This window comes from Vespula pensylvanica, chromosome 8 (genome assembly GCF_014466175.1).
Source record: "Vespula pensylvanica isolate Volc-1 chromosome 8, ASM1446617v1, whole genome shotgun sequence".
NCBI classification, from domain to species: Eukaryota; Metazoa; Arthropoda; class Insecta; order Hymenoptera; family Vespidae; genus Vespula; species Vespula pensylvanica.
Window position 1 is genome coordinate 247,889 of NC_057692.1, and position 15,335 is coordinate 263,223.

At 49.2% G+C, this 15,335-nt stretch overlaps 1 protein-coding gene across 2 annotated transcripts in view; it reads left to right on the top strand.

The window, feature by feature from the left end:
* Nucleotides 1-5,305: 5,305 nt before the first annotated feature.
* LOC122631260 (protein grainyhead) overlaps nt 5,306-15,335 on the top strand; it is a 59,250-nt gene continuing 49,220 nt past the window's right edge. For both annotated transcript variants that reach the window (XM_043816718.1, XM_043816719.1), the window contains exons 1-2: nt 5,306-5,746; nt 8,982-9,814. In XM_043816718.1, coding sequence (XP_043672653.1) covers nt 5,684-5,746; nt 8,982-9,814 — 896 coding nt within the window. In that variant the 5' untranslated portion in view covers nt 5,306-5,683. The remainder of the gene's footprint in view (nt 5,747-8,981; nt 9,815-15,335) is intronic.

Below are 15,335 nucleotides of genomic sequence, written 5' to 3' on the forward strand. Positions count from 1 at the left end.
CTCTCTCTCTCTCTCTCTGTTCGTCTCTCTTTCTCTCCTTCTCACGAAAGATTCACGCACTCCTTCTACCTTTCTCTCTACCCTCCCACCCCTCGAGCTCTTCTCTCGAGTGCTTCGATCCAAGCCCATCTCCCCTTCCGTTTCTCTCTTTCTCTCTCTCCCTCTCCCTCTCCCTCTCTCTCCCTCTCTCTCTCTCTCTCTTTTTCTCTCTCTCTTCTTTCGTCGTAGCGGCGTCTACAACGGCAGCAACAGCAGCAGCAGCAACGACAACAGCCTCCTTCGGCCTCCTCCTCTCCCACCCTCCACAGCCACCGCGTCCACGCAGGCCTCTATTTTCAGGTGTGCGTCCAGTGTGTGAGAAAGGGGGAGAGAATCGTTCGTGTGGATACGGGTCCATCGATGAGTCCGTATCCCCTTTGCGTTTCTTCTTCTTCTCTTTTCGGTCAACGAGAAAGAAAGAGATAGAGAGAGAAAGATAGATAGAAACTGAGGGCCGAAAGACGTTGAGAAAAGAGTAGAATCGTTCTTCGAGTATGGGTATTTGTTTCTTGGTTCCCCTCGAATCCTCCTCCCATAGTCTTTTCCCTGTTCGCAGGTGTCCTTTTTGTAGGCGTTCGGTAAGAAGAAAGAACCTCGCGAACGAATGTCGTCGTACCAAAGTCATCGGAGATACGAATACTCTACGATTTTCCTTCTTGAAATCGATTGTTCCCGTCGAATCGACATTGTCTCGAAAATAAAATCGCTCGTAGGAAAAGATGGACGGAATATATTAAGAAGCGTACTTTTCTCTCATTTTCTCATAATCTTTTTCCACGGTGGTGGAGCAAAGAGAAACGGAGAAGATAAACGAGATGGAAAGAAAGCAAGATTGAGAGAAAGAGAAAGAGACGGAGAAAGAAATATATGTACATGGCTAAGCGACACGATAACGTTCGCCAGTGTGCGCGCGCGCTCATATCCGTCTCTTCGTCCGCCTTGTGGTTCCTTCGGCCAGGTATCCTTCTCAAGGTGGCGATGCGATGTATAAGTAGGAATAGAAGGCAGAGAGAGAGAGAGAGAGAGAGAGAGAGAGAGAGAGAGAGAGATAGGGAAAGGGCGGAAGGGAGGGAGGAACGTAGAAGACACGATAATGCCGGGTGGCCGGAGCCTCGGCCGCTCGACTACCTCGTCGATGACTCGATGCTCTGTTTGTACCTGCGCAGGTCGACGCAGCGATGCGCTCTCTCTCTCTCTCTCTCTCTCTCTCTCTCTCTCTCTCCTCTTGGTCGAGCGAACGCTTCTCTTTGCTGGTTCCTCTCTTTCTCTCTTCGTCTCTCGCGTACGCGTCTCGACTACCTGCGCGCCGGACTCTCTCTTCGTTCCACCACTCCATGGACTTGGCTTCTCTCTCGATCGGACTCGTTGGTCCAGCTCCTTCTCTCTCTCTTTCTCTCTCTCTCTCTCTCTCTCTCTCTCTCTCTCTCTCTCTCTCTGTTACACACACTCGCTCGGAAGGAGGTAAGACGTGGAAGAGGGAGACGTAGAAGGGATGCCAAAGAAAAAGGAAATGTAAGAGAGAAGAGGACAGATCGGCGAAGAGCCCTCGGGCCTTGTCTTTCTCTATCTCTCTCTCTCTCTCTCTCTCTCCGTTTTACTTCTCGGTCCCACAGTCGGGGACCATCGCGGTGGAGTGGGAGGATGGAGCAATGTCGGTGCTCGCGAAGGAGAGATAGAGATATGTCGGTAGAGCGAGAGGGAGAGAGAGAAAGAAAGATGGAGGCGTCGTAGGGTGAACAGGTAAGGCAGTGTGCGTGTAAGCGGGAAAGAGGGAAAAAGGAGAGAGAAGGAGAAGGAGACGAGGATATGCGAGGAGGAGAGGGAACGCGCTCGAGATCGGTGGATTTCGAAGGAGCGAGCGAAAGGGAAGACCGTGGTGGAAAGGTGGGAGAGAGAAAGCGAGAGCGTGTGTGTAAGCGAGGGCGAGGAGAGAGGGGAAGGCGAGGAGACACGGAGCTAAGAGCGGGATGCTGGGAGGCGGCGGTGGCGGCGGCCATGTTGCCGTATCCCGAGAGAAGAGAGAACGATCCGAGAGAGCACCGTGAGGCTGCTTCGTTTGTTGCTTGCAGCGGCGGTCCAAACTTTAAGAAGTTTAATTCTCTTTTGTACGAACGATCGTCTCTGCCAGTGCGTCGTGTCAAAAGTACGAGTATTCCGCGATTCGTATCGTCGTCGCCGTCTCCGTCGCCGTTGCCGTTGCCGTTGCCGTTGCCGTTGCCGTTGCCGTCGCCGTCCTCTTCGCCGTCCTCTTCGCCGTCCTCTTCGCAGTACTTCTCGTCGCGGCTTCGTCGTTACTCGTCGTACGCATCTTTAGATCAACGCGGTTTCGACGACGACGACGACGACGACGACGACGACGCGTGTGCCTCTTGTGCTTCTTACGTCTTCTCGTGTTCCTCGTGCTCCTGGCATGTCTCCTATACTCAAGGAGATGACGGAATAATTCGCGGGAGAACTCTTCTTCCAGCGAAGCGCGAGAAAACGCAAAAAGTGCGCGACCGAGAGAAAGGATTCTCCGAACGGTGATCCGAAAAGAGAAAACGAATAAAAGAGGATAGGTGACGCTATGACGTGCGACAAGTGAAATTCGTGAATCGTTCGAATTCGAGCCGAAAGAAAGACCAGAAGAGGAAGAAGAAGCGGAAGAAGAAGAAGAAGAAGAGATCGAAACTATCTTATCCGTCTTTCGTTCTTTCGTTCGTGTACGCGAAAAGGGTCACCCTCCGACGGGATGCCCTATCTCGAAAGAAAGGGCCTTCGATAGGACGACGTTTCCATCGCACTAGCGGATTCGCGACAGAGAAGACGACGCCGATGGAGACTATTATCCGCTGAGATGTGATCCAGAATACCGCAGGGACGCTCGGTAGTTTGTAGTTGGTCCCCCGTTCCCCTTTTACCGTCCTCTCACCCCACCACCTACGCGACTTATCACCTACTACCTCGCGTTCTCTTTCCCTCTCTCCCTCTCTCTCTCTCTCTCTCTCTCTCTCTCTATCTATCTATCTATCTCCATCTATCTCTCTCCCTTCTTCCCATCTTTTTATCTTTCCGTTCTTCCTTCAACCTTCTCCTCCCCCTTTACGTCTACAATCGTTCGTAATCGTAACCTCACCGATGCCACAACGTTCGACGATCGATTCGATTTTCACTCGGATTCGACGAACGCGCTCGAATTCGTGACGCCGGTTCGTCTCCCGCCTCTTCTAAATGCACCTTGAACGAGTGAGTATTCGCCGAATCGTTCCCTTTATCCTATCATTTCTCCGTCTCGTTCTCTCTCTCTCTCTTTCTCTCTCTCTCTCTTCTCCCCCTTCCTCCCTCCCGGCGCTTTCGTTCGTGGCATATCGTAGACGGCGTTGCGCAAGTGGACCGCTCTTTCGGAGCCTCTCTTCTGAGTCGGATGGAAGTTACCTGCGCGATGACGTGCAGGTGACGCGGAGGTCACCTGTCGGTAGACAGGTAGATATTCCGAGAAGGTTGCCGAGGAGAATCGTATCGTTAAAATCCTTTTCATGTTGGATTACTCCGGCATAGGTTGCGTTAAACGTCAGGAAATTCAATATCCGATGGACGATCTTATTCCAACGGGCAAGTGTCACGAGATGCTTCGCGAAGGGAGCAGCGTTTACGGCTTTATTTTCACGAGATTTAAAAGAAGGCAAATAAAGATTTTGACTCGAACGATTCGACGAAAAGACACGACGCGTATTGATTTTCTCTTTCCATTTCGTTTCGGCGAGCAACGAACTCGGAGAAGGAAGGAGAGAGGGCTGTTTGGGAAGCTTCTCGAACGGTCCACTGTGTCTCTTCCCTCTCTCGTCTCCTCGCTCGTCTCCTCCGTCTTCCTACGCGAACAAGTGCTAATCGCTTAACCCATCGTCCGCGTTCTTTCGGACGACGAACCGCGAGTCGAACGACGAAAGAGTCATTCGAGCTGCCTAAACTTGTCACTAATTCTCACTTTCGAAGCACTGAACAGGACACGTATATACGTATTTACCTAGGTGCGTCTACAACGAACACGAAGGAAAATCTAACGCACGATCTCGCTACCCAAAGACAAAACGTCGTCGACTTTGCGATCGTGCGTTCGTATCGTCGCGTGTCATGTAGAGCCGTATTCTCGCAGTACTCGTCGAGGAGTATCATCCTCTTTGTACTACCAGGACGGCGTCCTCTGTCTCCGGAGGTAGCGTCCACTGACGCGAAGCGAGGGCGTACAGGTACTTGAAATACAAACGGACCCACGGAGGTGGGTCCAATCTGATCCAGAGTTCTCTTTGAGAATCAGGTTAGACCGGCCGAACCTGCTCCTCTGGCTTCTCGTCTCTGGTCCGCGGTTGTATACCGGCCCCATGTAGCTACTCCTTCTCCCCGGTCGCCCCAATCTCCTTCTTCCGCGTAGTAGGTAGGCACCTACCTACCTACCTACCTACCTACCTACCTACCTACCTACTTTCCGCTACCCTCTTCTCTCTCTCTCTCTCTCTCTCTCTCTCTCTCTCTCTCTCTCTCTCTCTCTCTCTCTCTCTCTCTCTCTCTCGACGCATCGTTTATAGGGAATTTGCACAAGAGAGTAAATGCTAACGAAGAAGAAAAAGATTACTTGCTTTAAACGGAGAACGAATGAGAGAAAAGTAGAGAGAGAGAGATAGAAAGCTTCCTCGTTACATCTATTATTACACCTGTCTATTCGTCGGAGCAGCGCCCGCAAGCTGAATTCCAGTTTTGCGCGCTCGCCCTCCTCCAACGTCGAGCAACGGGAGCACGTGGAAGTGTAGTAGATGGAGGTGGACGAGCCGGAGAAGAGCGAACTGACTGGTTTTACCAACTTCCACCTGGTCGGGAGACGTCGAAGACGTAGAATTCGTGGTGTCTGACTGGTTTGGTCAGCATCCAAGGATTCTTGTCTGGCATTCACGTGATAGGTGAATAATGTCGAACCCGCTCCTCTGGATTCTTACTTCCTATCAGCTGTTACCCACTCGAACGCGTACCATCCTTTTACTTTCTTTCACCCTTTTCTCTCCTCTTCTCGTTTTGCATCGACGACTGTGTATTCTAAGGTCACCGCAAAGTCGATCCTTTAAACGTTTAGCCTTAATAACGTTCGATCGAATAGAAATAAACGCACAGGGAATACTGCCGTCTCGAAGAAGGACGCACGTATACGCACGCTTGATGTTTTTTTTTATTTTTATTTCCAGATCCCAACCGCCCGAGCCTCTTCTTCTTCTTCTTCTTCTTCTTCTACTACCACTACTGCTACTACTACTACTGCTACTACTGCTGCTACTACTGTTACTACTGCTGCTACTACTACCACTACACTACTACACTACTACTACTACTACTACTACTACTACTACTACTACTACTACTAACGACGTGCCATATACACATAGCAACCTGTGATACGCTATCTCATGCCAAGAAGTACTCCTACCGGTAGACGTACGTAGATATCTAGTCGAAGATTAGCCGGAATCGCGACTAGAGGAAAACGGACGAGGAGAGGAAGAAGAAGAGGGAAGACGATCGAGACGCTTTCGATAGCGAAGGGCAGAAGAAGATCGGATCGGAGAACATATAGGACGTCACGATACGACGAGGAAGAAGAATCAGAGGAGAGTGCGGGAGAATGTCCACGTGCACCGACGAAGGTGACACCGCACCCCTGCACATGCAGGAGGCTCTGTCTCCGGTTAGTCTTCGCATCCTCTACCGTCCACATTTTTTCCACATTTTTTTCTCGTTCCGATTTCGCATCCATCGTCGCGTGTCGTAACTCTATAAAAGTGCAACTGGCTATGTACGTACGTTAAAGGCCATTGAACCCGTTAACGACAGCTAAGGGTATATCATCGGTTTGTCCCTTGGGATTCCCGTTGGATTCACGGTACGCAATCATACTTCAGGGTCGTTCGTTCGTTCGTTCGTTCGTTCGTTCGTTCGTTCGTTCGTTCGTTCGTTCGTTCGTCCGTCCGTCCGTCCGTCCGTCCGTCTGTCCGTCCGTCCACCCGTCCGGGGGTCATCCCTTGACCTCCCTCCATTTTCTCTTTCCGAGTCCGTACCACCCGTTGAGCAAAATAACGAGTATAGCCGACCGCAAGATTATTGCCAGTTGTGTTGTTCCGCTCGGAACAGAACTTCTGGAACGACCCTGAGATGCCAAGATGGTACGAGTAACGTACGAGTCTGCGCGAGGACCAAAGATCCTCTCACCGAGCGTCTCTCCGCTTACGGACGTTTAATCGACGCCCGAATCTCTTTGGTCGTTCGCATTTTCCATTTCCGTATCTACGTAGCGCGTCGTTCTTATGTCGATAAAAAGAAAAAAAAAAAAAGAAAAAGAACAAAACATCGCCGTAAAACGAGCAAGAAACCGGTGGTCGTACGACGAACTCGCTCATTTTCATACGCGTCGTTTACTTTCATAATGGTAAAAAAAAAAGGAAAAACGACGCAAAAAAATTTGTCTCCGTTTGTGACCTATCGATCCAACGATCGCCGAGCGTTTAAGATCGAATCGTGTTAAGGACGAACATTTTTTGTTGTCGAGACTAAAAGGATGACGCGCTCGTAGGAAAATCGCGCGCGGATGATCGCGCTCGCTTACGTGATCGGCTTTAGAAACGCTCTTTATAGAGAAAAGAAAATGAAAAAAAAAAGGAAGAGCGTTCATTAACGAGCCTTCGACGCGTTGAGATCGACGCGATTAGAACATCTCGCGCGATTATTTCTAAACGTGCGTAGCGTACGAACCGTATTATAAATCAGTGGTTTTCAAACGCGTCTTTGAAAAATGTCACGCCGATCTATCCGGACTTTTAATAACGATCGATGCCTTCGTTCCACGATAAGTAAATATTTATTTGAGTACGTTTAGTAAACGATAGCTCTTTCGTTTCTTTCCACCTCGTTTATATCGATCGTTTCTACGCGCAGTCTTGGAAAGGATCTCCCGGAGAGAACTTGAAAACCACTGCCATAAATGCATCTCGTTTTATATTATTAACTTCTATTACCGGTGGACGAACGCGCTGGAGAAGGATCGTTAGAGTACGAGGTACGTAGTCGCATTGTGCGCCTCGTCTCGCGTCGTCTCGAACGCCAGTTTGACTTTTTTACGCTCGAGCAAGAGAGTAGAATAAAGTAAGGAAGGATGGAAGGAAGGGAAGAGGAGAGGGAAGAGAGATAGATAGAGAGAGAGAGAGAGAGAGAGAGAGAGAGAGAAGGGAGCGTAATGACTATTTGGCGTTGGGAGCGGAGCGACCAACAAGAAAGAAATAGCGGAGAGTCGCCGAGAGACAGAACGGAGAACATCCGGCGAACATCCGGGAAACATCCCTCTCGTAGAAGCTCGCACGAACGAAAGAAAAGCTTCTTAACGATTCCACGTATCTCGGTCCCCTCTTCTTCGAGCATAGCCACGCGTTGTTTCACGCAGCTGCGTACGTTCTCGATCGGTAAGGATCGCACGTATGGAAGAAACTAGACGAGAGGAGGAAAGGAGCCCGGAGCTAGGAGCGAGGAGGTATCTCTCGCGATATCTTCCTCTCTCTTTCGAGAGTTTTCTCTCTCTCTCTCTCTCTCTCTCTCTCGCGCGCGCGCACGCAGAGCCCTCCGCTTGGCAGGCCAATTAGCCGTTATTACGAAAAAGTTTTTGCCTCTCGAGGGAAACTCTTCTCTCTCTTCTTCGTTCGTTGCTTCGATCGACCGTTCCGTATCCGAATTTCCTGTCGAATGAGTTTCGTTGTCGGTATCGACTTTGCAGGATCGTTTGATTTATCGATCGGTTGACTCTTGACCTTTGGCGATTCGAAACCGTGCGTCATACTTTCTCGGCTCGCCCGTTAAGGGTTAAAAAATGTTAAACGAGATCAGAGTCCCGTGGCGAGAATCGCATTCGATGTAGGTGAACGAAACGGAAGCGCAGCAGGTACCGCGAAACGGCGTTTCGTATCGAACGAGTAACGAGAGCCACCTCCGCACGCGCGCGCACGCATAAAACGCGTCATAAAAATTGAACGCGAGTCCGGTTCTTCCGACGCGAAGTGGACTCTCCTTGGGTCCGAGGAAAAGAATGAGGAGAGGGAGGGAGAGTCGCGTTGAGTTTCAAAGTCAAGGCCGCGCGCATTGGATTTAGATCGGAGAATAATTAAAAGCGCGCGGCGAGATCTTTCTTCGTATCTTGAAATTCAGAGACGACCGTAAAGAAAATTTATCCAGCAATCGACGTCCACTTTCGAGCGGATGATTCGCAATATCGTTAATTAGCTTAATGGACGTGGTGGGAGGTACGTAGATACGTAAGATACTTAATAACGCTATCGCGCTTCTCTCCCTCGACTCGGAGATACAAAGTCGATGGACGAGGGAATCTCGAACGTTCTTTATTTAGCGAAAAGAGGAGATAAGATCTAAGTAGCTAGGCCGGTGAACGGCCAACTCGAGTCTTCGCCTCGAGTCATCGGCTCGATACCGCGCGATCGTTTGATCTTTCGTGCGTATTAGAGGAACCGACTGGAACTATTAATTATTATTACTGGAAGATGAGTTACGAGTGGAAAGGTAATGAGACGCGTTTCGGACTCGCGTCGCGTTCGACGTTATTAATATAATTTCTATCGGGCCCGTACGGTAAGACGTACGCGAGTACGCGTCATTAGCATTCGCGAAACGTTAAACGAGAGGGGTTGTACGAGAGGCGAACACCTACGCGCGTACGAGGCTTCGAAGGTATAAATCGTATGAACCGTACGTCGCGTGTCGTAACGCGCCGATTAATAAATTTTCCTTTTCCTCGGTAATTAGCTCGGATCTTTATCGCGTCGAACGAGACACGCGTGTACGGGCGCGACAAGGGACGGATACACGATTTTCCGATGCTCTTTGACGAGTTACGTCCAATCCTCCGTGTGTGCGTATGTGTCCAGGTGCAGGAGGGACCCGTGTCGCCGGCATCCTCTTCCCTAAGCAATCAAAATCAAAACGAGAACGATCAACAAGTCTTACTGGCGACGATGCAGCCGGTGAACGTGTTGGACCTACACGAACCTCCGGCCGTGCACCCGCTCCATCCGAAGTACCATCATCACCATCACCACCGTCACCACCATCACCACCACCATCATCATCATCAGCAGCAACAGCAGCAGCAGCAGCAGCAGCAGCAACAGCAACAGCAGCAACACGGTATCAGCGGGGATCCGGAGGACGTGCAGCAACGCGGTACGAACGGGCCGGAGGATCCGGACGGTCGGGTGACGCCGGGAACGGAAACGACTGCTGGAAATCCGACGTTGGCCGTCGGCGAGCACAAGATGATCGATTTGATCTACAACGACGGGCAAAAGACGGTGATGTACACCCACGACAAGGAGATCATATACGAGAACGAGGCCGATCGAGTTCAAGTGGTCGAGTACCCGCCACCCCCGCCGTCGCCTCCCTCGCCCTCGCCGCCCTCGGTCGTCAGCAGAACCGGGCTCCTACCGCCGACCTGCGTGGCACCGAGAACGGGGGCTGGCGCGACCGCGGCGGCTCTTCACCTTCATCACTACCCTCAATTGCAGCTCCAACACGAGGACGAGTTACCGAGCGTTCGGCACACCGTAACTGCCACCGCGCCGAATTGCGGAACCGCCACCACCACCACGACCGTCCTCGTCCTTTCGGAGCTCGTTGCCGCCGATCCAGCAGCCGGTGCTGCCGCCGCTCAGCAGCTCACGCTCACGGCCGCGGCCGCGGCAGCTTCTCTTCGGGCTGGGTGAGTTCGATTTATTTTTCAAAGACCGATCGTAAATCTCCTCGGTTCGTCCTTTGGAATAATTAACAGCTTCGTTTAGATGCCGCGACGAAGAGACCGGCCGAGAGTCTCGAAAGGTCGAAGCATAAAAACGGAAGAAGGAGGAAAATGTCAGCGTGCGAGAGCGAACGCGAACGGCGGAGCGTCGAGCCGTCAGTGTATTCGAGTTGCGTTCTTCGCCGGCGTAGCGCCACGGATCTCGTCCGAGGCGAAAGTTGTAATCATGGACTTTTACGAGGCCTTCCGAATAGGCCGACGATAGGCTTATAAAGACGGCTATCGAGTTTCAATTGTTTCACCGGCACGGCGGCGAGGGCGCGTCGCGTAGATCGCGTGCGATCTCTCCGCAGTCGATTTCCCGAAAAACGACGAATAAATAGTTTAATTGAGAGAACGAGGACGGTGGAGGGGAGAGGAGGAGGAAGGAAAAGGCGTAAGCGAGTCGACGGTAGCAAAGTTCGACGGCATGCTGGTGCGATGTAATAAAAAATCTCAGGGACACGCCGAAAGATAGGCGTAGAACGTTACGTTGCATCGAGCGCTGCCGGGCACTGTTATCGGCCGCGTGTATCGGTTTGTCGACCAATTAAAAATGATCGTGCACACCTACTCGCGTGCGCGCGTGGTCCAGCGACTGCCGCGTCGGCAGTCTGCGCGGATAAGTCACGTTGCTACGCAGAATTTATTATTACCGCGCTCGTCTATACTGCACTCGTGCGTGCATACTCTGGTAGGTACATGTGTAAGACCGCTAATGCGCGCACGTACACACGTACGTACATACGCGACTGACTTTTTCGCGTATTGCCTTTCTTCATGCTTGTACACACCTATCTATAGGAGAATCGAGGAGAATATAGCCGAGCCAATAACCATTAACCACGCACGCACTCTTGTCCGTTTCTTCTTTCTCTCTCTCTCTCTCTCTTTGTTTGAAACCTGGCTCGATCGCGCCACCTTGCTCTTTTGCAATAAATAAAAATGAACGGCAATTAATCGGCCGCGAGATATGCGCGCGAATGCTCGAGGAGACCTTGGGGGCCACGAAAACAAGCAAGCTCTGGAGCTCATTCTTTCGTCCTCTTTTCGTCTCTCTCTCTCTCTCTCTCTCTCTCTCTCTCGCACGCAGATCCTTTATAAAGTAGATGTTTGCGTAGTCGCTGCATCTTGCCCATCCAAACTTCTTCCAAGTCAAACTTTAGATTCGTCTCTTCTTTTTATCTCCCTCGTTCCTCGCATGGTCGTCGGGAGGAATAAACCTTCTCGAGATCATTCGAGCGGATTGGTCCACCTTAAGTCGAAAGATATCTCGAGCCTCGGATGGCTTCTCGTAAAAGACGTGCAAACGTCGACGCGAGGAACTTGGTGCGTGCTTAAGCCTTGGAATAAGTAGCTTAACGATGATTTCACTTTTTTCTTCTTTCGGGACGAAAGGGACGCCGAAGAATCAGGGAGAACCGCGATCGAGGTCAATTTTAATAATCCGATGTCCATCGAACACGTTTCACAGAAGCGCACAAACTTGAACTTAATCGTTTCGCTATCATTTCCGTCCATCCAGAGAAATACTATTCGTGCTCGTATTTCATCGAGAATACCCCCCTCCCTCCCCCTCCTGTATCCCCGTTCTCGATCGATTCTAGCCAATTCAATCGATTTGTCTCGCCACAAATCACTTTCCCCATCGATATTACATTGTCAGATCGCGTTCGCGCGTCTCTCTAACAACAGGCTCGAACCTTCTTTTTCGAGACTCACGAAGCGTACCGGTAAGCGTAATGGTAATCGTTTAATGACGTAGGCTCGAATCGCTCGGAGGATCGCCAGCACGTAATCTATGTTAATGCCGCGAAGGTGGGTGAGCTTTCTCTCTCTCTCTCTCTCTCTCTCTCTCTCTCGTTACGTGGGCATAATGATAGTGTTTTTCTGTACAACGCTCTTTGTATCGCGAAACTTTCGTACGTTCGACTTTTTAACGGATTGCCCATCCGAGTGTATTTTCTTCGAGGCGTTCCCGTACACGATATCGACGTCGAATCCAATCGACTATTATTTTTATTAACACCCTGCCGCGATTTGGACTACGTTCGAAGTAAGCTCGATCGATCGAAATACAGTAGGATAAGTAGCACGACACAAAGAAAAGATTTCTTCCGACATACGAGAGAGAATTTTGGATTACCAGAGGCACGATCCGTATGCCCGCCAAATTGCAGTAATGATGGTGCACCGACGTAAAAACCGTTTCGTTCGTGGAAAGCAAAATGTAAGCCAGGGTTATCATCTCTCTCTCTCTCTCTCTCTCTCTCTCTCTCTCTTTCTTTGGCTCGCTGGTTCTTGGACGTTGTCGTATCCGCACTCGCTTCTTGTCCGGCTCGAAGGTGCCTTTGATTCTTTCGCGTTTTCCCTGCTTCGTGCCTACCCGCTATCGCTGTCGCTCTTATAACGCGTGTATACACGTAGGTATACGCCGCTCGACTTCTTCCTTCTTCCCTGTTACTTCTGACAGCCGCGTGCATCGGATCAGAGTATGGAGAAATAAAAAGATAATCGATCTTAATTTCTTTCTATTTTTTGTTTTCTTTTTTGCTTTCTTTTCGTCTATGAGAGGAAAGTCGTTATATCTCTTATGGAAAGATATCGTGCGAGGACAAGGAAGATTAATTCGTACTACTCAACGACTAATACGCTAATCGTATCGATTTACGGACCATCGATCGGACACGTTATACGAGCAAATTATTACGTAGGCTGCGCTCTCGCCACGAGACCTCGGAAATGGTATTAACGGGAGGGATTAAACATCGATAGCGTTCGTTCGTTCCTTCTCTCTCTCTCTCTCTCTCTCTCTCTCTCTCTCTCTTTCGAACGGCACGTTTTACACGTCGACAGCAACGGTGGTAGCGCGGAGCGTCGATCGAAAGGTCAACCGCATAAGGATATTAGAAAAGTGTCATTTTTCTTTAATTGACACTTTATTACTTGCCTGCGGATTATTATTTTGCGGGAGGTTGCAATCTGAAACATAGAAATCCTTCTCGCGAGTCGCGATTTCGTAATTTACATTGGCTTTTTATTTCTTTTTTTCTACCTGCCTCTCTCTTTCTCTCTTCTTTCTTTGACGCACACTGACGAGTAAGCGATATATATATATATATATATATATATATATAAATAGAAAGAGAGAGAGAGAGGGAGAGAGAGAGAGAGAAAGGAAGAGAGAGGCAGAACGAATAAATAGAGTCCCGTAAGACATCGATAGAAAATATGGCAAGCGCAACGACGTTAGCCAGACATGTCAGTAGTAAAACCACGCGAACGTTTAACGCCTGGAGTATCGTAATCAGTCAGAAATGGAAATTGATCGCGGATAAAAAGAAATTCTGTTTATACTCGCAAGTGTATCTACTTATGCTACTTACCTACGGTTGCCACATGAAAAGAGAAAAAGAAAATAGTTAAATAATATCTAAAGATAGGTACGAACGGCGGAAACTTTTTCGTTACTCCGACAACGAAGGTGTTATCGCGGAATTCATCGTAACGATATTCAACCGGTATAATTATCATATTGATAATTATTCGAGCAGCATTAACGGTGAAAGCGCGTATGATCGTAAATTAATTCCAATCAGACTTTTCGAAATTAGAAAGAATTTTATCTTCAACGTTATCCTTCTAACTCGCTTGCGAGCGATATAAAATATTAGGACTCGATATCGTCGTTTATTATTTCTCTTTCTCTCTCTCTCTCTCTCTCTTCTATCTCCTCTCTTCGGAACTAACGAATGAAAGTGGAGATTCGTATTGCGCATGCGCGTGCGTATGCGTAAACGAATGCGTAGGTGAGGAAGTAAGATATAAGGTAAGACGATAGGTGGACGAGGGGTATACGCGTGCGTGTATCCACACGCAAGATGAGCGTGCACGTAGACGTAACGAAGGAACGGAAGAAGGAGAGAAAGATGAGAGAGGTGGGGAGCAGGAAAGAAGAGAAGAGAGGAGGAGGAGGTGGGCGCAGGAGTTCTGCGAGGAGTAGGAGATGAGGATGTAGAGAGCAAGATGGCCGCCACGGTCCAGTCTTCTACGGGGAAAATCGTTGGACCTCCGCGTCGTCCGTCTCTCCTTTTAATTCCCACTGCTCTCCCTTCTCCGCGCGCGAGCTCTCCCTTCCTCTCTTGCCCCCCCCCCCTCTCTCTCTCTCTCTCTCTGTCCTCCTCGCATCTCTCGCCGTCGTCGTCTCTTCTCTTTCGCCTATATATATATATATATATATATATATATATATATATACATCTCTCTCTTCCTCCTCATATTCTCTTCATCTCCTTACGTCGCTCGTTCGATTCTTCTTTTTCTTGTTCTCTTTCTCTTTCTCTTCCTCTCTTGCTTTCTCGTTATTCCTCGATCCTTCCTCCATCTCTTCCACCTCTACTCTTGTCGATCGCCATGATACCACGTGATCGGCGAACGTTAGACACTTTATGGGAGCGTCTACCCAGAAAACCGGCGCAAAATCGACGATCCGTACGTTTATCGAATTACGATACGGTGTCTCCTGCCGGATGGCTTCTCTTTCTCTTTATTCTCTCTTTCTGCCAATAGTAATATATCCTCCCCACTTTCTTTTTCTCTCACTTACGCTCGCAGGTTCCGGCTTTTTTTTCATTTCGATGGAAAATACCCGACTATCTTCGTCCCAGGTCCGTTCTAGAGCGCAACGTTCGAGGCAGAGAAAGGATTTCCTCTTTCGAAATTTTATTGGCACGAAATCAAAAGTAGCTTTAGGGACGATACGAATGTGATCAAATATATAGATATTATAAAAATCAAATGCAAAGCGATTCAACATGGGCCGTTAACTCTGCACCGGATGTCGATAAAGAATGATAAGAAGAGGTAATTAGCGCGGGCTCTTCGCGATCAAGCTAGATATTAATTAAAAGGGGGAATCGATAAAAGTCAGACGGTGAACGTATCGACTCACCGCTACCACCAGATTTCTCGATCTTACGAAAGTCTCGTGAATTCTTAATAGATTTCTACGAACCGTCTCGTTATCGTGCACGTCGCTCCGTATAATTGAGCGCCTCCGTGTTACTTTACATCGAGAAAACGAAACACGTCGCGCGGCGTGAACAACGAGATACCATCGAGATTTCGATCGGATTAACTGGCTTATCGATCGCCGATCGATCAAGAATATCTCTCTTGGTTCGACGCGTCATCGAGAGCGAGAGAGGGAGAGAGAGAGAGAGAGAGAGAGAGTAGAATCGAGAAAAACGATTTTATTTCAAACGGCAGATAGGTATGCGCGAACGGACCGATTGAATTTCTAAAGAAAATGAAAGAAAATGAAAAACATGGTAAATAGGACGTACGAAAGAGAAATTGTGGTAGGACGGAGGACGTGGACAAGAGTGCGCGTCGATAAGTCGTAGATCCTGTTATTAATTCGTACAATTTCGTTCGTCGATTCACG